General features: G+C 42.1%; 1 protein-coding gene across 1 annotated transcript in view; it reads left to right on the plus strand.

Moving 5' to 3' along the window:
* The window catches only part of LOC133423081 (cadherin-10-like), a 39429-nt gene extending 34142 nt beyond the window's left edge, over window positions 1-5287 (plus strand). The window contains exon 12 of the mRNA XM_061713187.1: window positions 3151-5287. Within this exon, the coding sequence (XP_061569171.1) occupies window positions 3151-3641 (491 nt within the window). The 3' untranslated portion in view covers window positions 3642-5287. The remainder of the gene's footprint in view (window positions 1-3150) is intronic.
* Window positions 5288-6000: the final 713 nt, after the last annotated feature.

Here is a 6000-nt window from a genome sequence, read left to right on the forward strand (position 1 = left end):
CTGCTTTGGCTGGTAACAACTATTAAGGCAACAACAAACGCAGGAAGAATGTGGTCCCCTATGTCATGGTCCATTTCATCACAAACAGATGCAGGAATCAATCAGCCGTGTTTTGATGATCTGCTTTATTTTTCACTTCTGAACGAGGCTTTTTCCCTGGACCGGGTGGTTGTGGTGGTGGCAAAGTTCTCTTCCTGGGGCGTCTTCGCGTCACCATGTTATACTGAGGCCGCTGTTGCTCGCTACCGCCACACATGGCAGATACTGATATTACAAGACTGGAGGGGCTGAGGCTTTTTGGGGGATATAATCTTACACATTGCTCCTTTAAAAGGTTGAACACCTTGTTACGGGTGGACAGGGTTTTTCTTTGGGCTAAAACAATGCTTTTAACTTGAGTTATTGAAATGGAAGTGTGGAATTGGTATCTTGAAAGAAATTGCAGTCAACTTTACTTCTACGAGACTAGCAATGGAAATTGTGAGCTTTGTGTCACTTTTACACGCGTTGAAGAACTTGTACGCTGATGACATGTTCTGTTATGTCTGGATATGATGTTATAGTTTTTCCCCGTGCATGTGGACCAACCCTGAAGCTCATCTGTACGTTTGACTCAGAAATAAGTGAGACTGATCGCTGCACAGCAGCCACGGCTGATTAAGCTGAAAGCTGCTCACCGACCGATTGATTGCGATGTCACTTATCGGATACCAAAGACAGATCTAAACAGGGCCTTTCAAAATTAAATATATTGCTATTTGACAGATGACTCATAACAGAATATAAACTCCCTGATTACATTTTGAATGGTGGGAGGTGCTTTGTGACTGGGTTGCAATGCGATTTAAAACAACCACAAGACAGTCAGACGAGGCCAGTTCCAGATCTTCAGATCTCGGGATGTTTCTTTGATTTTATTTTTACCTCTCATATTTCCATATAGATTCTTTAAGCCATAAAACAATACTTTAATTTTACTTGTGCCAACTATGGCTCCTACAAAAAGAATAAGATTGGCGTATCCAGCATTTTTTATTATTACAAAAACATTTAAGACTGGATTACATTTTTTTTTTTACTTTGAATAAGTTTGAACTTTAAGCATGATGCCAGATCAGTTTCTGGGGTTTTGGGAGACGGTGAAGTCCAGCACAAAGTGGCTCAAAAGTATGGCAAGTGATGAAATAAATAAGAACTTTTGATGCCAACTTTACATTATGGCAATAAATGCTGCAAAGTTGACAAACTATTTATAGGCACGGAAAAGATAAAGTGTCAGGCAATGTTATGTGCAGCGGTAGCGAGCCCAAAACGGCCGCCTTAAAAATGTCAGCAGTCTTGAAAAGACAGCTGCTTCTACGAGACTGAGCGGCCTACGAGTGTCGACTGAAATCACAAGTGAAGGATTGCCCATCACTTGACCATTACTCATTTGAAAGCCTTGGAAATCGCCAGAGAGTCGAACTGACTTTAGAGCCAGCTTCAGATGAATTTTGCAGCCTAACGGACGGCATTTGCAGCACGGCACACGCCTCGCCCTGCACATGCCCTCAGACTTTGGAGGGAAGCTGCTTTCTTTTCATCACTATTTGATAGACTTATCGGGGAAGCACTCAAACATGGGTTTAAAAAAGGAAGAGAGAGAGACAGAAAAAGTCTTTACTGAGACGAGATGAGGTGTGGCGCTGGCTAGCCATTTCATTTCACTAACAATTTAAGTATATGGCTGATTATTGTTGGTTTATTTTCATAACTGACCATGGCATCGTTACAGATAACAAAAAAAGACTAAATAAATCTACTGAGTTTTCCACATAAATCCTCCTCCGACTCTAAACGATATATCTCATCACAACTCCACATAACTGCTAGCACCAGGTTTAGAAAGTCAACCGTCAGACGCTCGTAACAATGAAAATGTTCATCAAGCATCAAGGATCCTTTTCTGTGGGATAAAATTAATTAAATGCACAAGTATTGTGATTAGATGAATCCTGGTAAATGCACGTAGATACGTGTGATTTTGTCCAACTCAATCAATGACAGTCATGCAAGACCCCATTGATTAGCAAATACGCCACGGTAACGTGATAAAAGCGCATGGACGACTCGGAGAGTGGACTGCATGTATCGTTTCAACACACAGATGTTACACCTCAGCCTTTCTTTCTACAGTGCCTCTTATTTTACGCTGCAACAGACAGAACTGTGTGGGCTAATGATCAGGAGCATACCAAGGAGTAATGGCTTTCTCCTGCAACAGGATCTCAGTTTCCTTGCATATATCTGATAAAAGCATTTCTGCCTTTCAAAATATGGTGAATTCAAAAGCGGTGTGTACGTGGCATAAATACTGTCTGTAATTCCGCGTCTGGTAGTCGGTAGACCTCCACCAGCATATCAAGTGCAGTGAAGGTTAAACTCGATCTCCTGTTGAGCAAAATATCATGACATCTGCTCTTTATCTGATGCTTTTTGCACTTGAACCCCCCTGACAGACTTTCTCATTCACCTCTGTTTGACTCCGATGGGCAGGCGCTGAGCCGTAACGGCCCGCCATTTCTGCTCGTCCTCGCTGTAGGGTTCTCCGCTGTCTAACACCATGCAGTGGTCAGTCGCAAATATTCAGAAAGACCACTTTTAAATAGCCATTTACAGCCCCGTCCAACCCCCGCGGAAGGCGGAGCAATCAACCCCCGGGTGGTGAGGCAAGTAGAAAACTGCAGTGCTGCGTGAGAGGAAGACGGAGGAGTTAAATAACAGGTTATGCCACTTTTCTAAAGAACTATGACTTTATTTAAAAACTTGCCTCCTCGCAGCACCATTCTGAGCACATGTTCACTCTGCAATCTCTGATTGTCTTTTACCCCTGAGATGAGATATGAGGGCGTTTGTTGAGTATAAAAAGGGATCACCCAACCACTCTGAATGTTGAAAAGTAAAATTGCCATTCAGGAGGAAAAGAAATGAAGGAAAAGCTTTTTCGCAGAATCTTTAGTAATAGCAGGTGAACGCCCGAGGCAGATTTACAGATTTGTCACTGGCAGCAAATGTGTCTCCCCTCTGAGCCTCTGCTCCCCCTCCTTAATGCGTGACACATGTTTGGAGGCATACATCTTATGCTTCTCTTTTCCTACTGTTTTTGTGCAGTGATCGTGGTGCTGTTTGCTGCCCTGAGGAGACAGAGGAAGAAGGAGCCTCTGATCATCTCCAAAGAGGATGTCAGAGACAACGTTGTCAGCTACAACGATGAAGGGGGAGGAGAGGAGGACACTCAGGCCTTTGATATCGGCACACTGCGCAACCCAGAGGTGATGGATGCTAACAAGCTACGCAGGGACATCATACCCGAAATGCTGTTTCCCTTTCGGAGGACATCCCCCATAAAGGATAACACAGATGTGAGAGACTTCATAAACGGGAGGCTTCAGGAGAACGACGCAGACCCCACAGCGCCCCCCTATGACTCCCTGGCCACGTACGCGTACGAGGGCAGCGGCTCTCTGGCCGAGTCCCTGAGTTCACTGGAGTCCGGTGCCACGGAGGGGGACCAGGACTACGATTACCTCGGCAACTGGGGGCCGCAGTTCAAAAAGCTGGCTGAGATGTACATAGGAAGGAGCCCCGACAGAGAGACTTAAAACAAAGCCATCAGTCTCTCTCTCTCTTTTTTTCTAAACTCATGTTTAATGTCAGTTTATCTAGCTAGCTAGCTGGACAGCTGTCTGTCTCGTTAGCTAGTTAGCCAGCTAGTCGACCGTCTGCTTATCTATCAATTTAAATGTTTGTCTAGTTTGCTAGCTAGCTCGCTAGTTAACTGACCGTCTGTTCGATTCACGTAGACGTGCGCGTGCAAATGCACAAACAAACGCACTCAGACAAACTTTCCGCAGTCCATGCGCTGGAGTGGAAACGAGACTTGAACTGAGCTGAATTTTCTCACGAATGGAGATACGATAGAAATCTCAAAGTTTTGCTGTCTTTGGTCATAATCAGTAAAGATGCCTTTAAATTTTAGGATTTTCTTGTGAATACTGGTGTGGACAATGTGTTTTGTAATTGACCTGAGAGATAGTAGTACTGTATACTATCGATGTTCAGTGGTACGGGATCGGTTGGGGGGGAGGGGAAGGAGTCAGGCGGCTTTTGCGACCAACTCTATTAAATACTGTAAATGTACAAAATGTTTTTAAATATCCTATATACAATTTGCTATCTCTGTTTGACAAGCAATGTCCATGTGAATGGTTGGTGCAGTTTATTTGTCAAACTGTGAATTCATTTCATCATGTAGGTGTAACATGTGACGAAAGTGTATGTTGTAGGAAACTGTCATACACTGGTTTCATGCCGTTTGAATGCTGAGTCATATTGTTTTATATTTATATTTTTATACTTATTTTCCTAATAAAATAACAAAACAGAAACAGCCTTATTTCCAGTTAATTCCGTGCTTTTGTGTTGAAAGGTTTATGTTTTTGAGTCTTGCTAGCATTAACATGTTGGCTGATTATGATATGCTAACTTAGACCACAAGAACTCATTTTAGTCTATTAAACATTTGTAGTAATAAGTCAAGTCAAGAATGTGGACTTCTTATTGGCTGAATGTTTTTGTCGCGGTATGACGGTAATGAAAGGAGAAAGGTCCGGCTGGGGGCTGATGTATATATCTGGGACAGAAACATTACTACACAAGTTAAATTGGATAACAACAGCCTTGGTGCTTGCTCTGGGTTATGTTAATTATCTGGGGACAATACCAGTCAGAACTATTCCTGCATAAATGCAAAATTCCCAAACTAAGCTGCATTTCTCTTTGACAAGAAGACGAATGCCGTCTTCTCAGTAGGAACACCGAAGCTACTACCGAGCATGCAAAATTACAAAGTTATGAAAGTGGACATGGCATGCTTTTGTGTGTTCTGGACATCCGAAGGGTTGCAATGATGACTTCCTACCTAAGACATCTTTGTATGCGCAAAAAGAGATGTACGAGGTCTTATTTTGATTAACACGTGTATCCATGTTTCGTAACTCTGCAGTGCAATACTGTATTTGGGACTTCAGCTAATTGTGACATCAAACAGGGATTAAATTAATTGGTCGGGACTGTGCGGATTCATGAAAAGGACAACTTCCAGTTATGAATACTGTTCAGTTTGAAAGCCAGAGGTTTTTGGAAGCAAGGAAGAAACATTCAGGTTTTGCTTTGTACTGTTTTGCTTCTGTCTCCATAAAGTCTTGGAAGAAATGTGTATTTACCGCTGAAAACACAAGGAACATGTTCTGGCTCAGAGATGTTGGGCTGAATTTCTGGACTTGTCTTTGTTGAAAGCATAAATACCCTCTCAACAATTTGTTTATTGTAGTTTGATTTGATGCTCTGTGTTCTGTCCCTGACCTGACAAGAACAAGAACTGTACACATTCATAAGGCACCCCCACCCATCATGGAAAGCTTCCAGATATTCAACCAATCAAAGTACTTGAGACAAAATATCTCTTTATATCCTCATGATATTTTTACTTACCATTCCAAACTAATCATGTGTAGCTCTGATGGCTGTAACGCTGATGTAAAATGAAGAAGCCCTTTAGTTCTTTTCTGTTTGAGCACGTACACAGTATGGCAGTCTGGTCAGATCCTGCTGCCAATTAATTGTTTACTTGCGGCCCAAGACCACCTCCTCATAAAGATCTTGTTTGTTTTGTTCACTCGCACTCCACAACTCCAACTAATCACACAAAAATATGAACCTAACCAGTTTCCGGTTGAGTTTGAGTTTGAGTTTATTTTATTTATAACAGGGACAATACATATTAATGAACATATACATGTAAATATGCAAGATTATAGCCAACGGCTAATTTTCATCTTTAGTCCCTTCGGCAGGTTAATGTCAACAAAATAAAATAATAAAATCAATAAAACAACAGTAACGACAAGTAGAACAGTTAGCTTCCATGGCCAGTAGGCAGGATGAGCAATTACAAGAGAG

The sequence above is a fragment of the Cololabis saira genome, chromosome 22 (genome assembly GCF_033807715.1).
Source record: "Cololabis saira isolate AMF1-May2022 chromosome 22, fColSai1.1, whole genome shotgun sequence".
In the NCBI taxonomy this organism is placed as follows: Eukaryota; Metazoa; Chordata; class Actinopteri; order Beloniformes; family Belonidae; genus Cololabis; species Cololabis saira.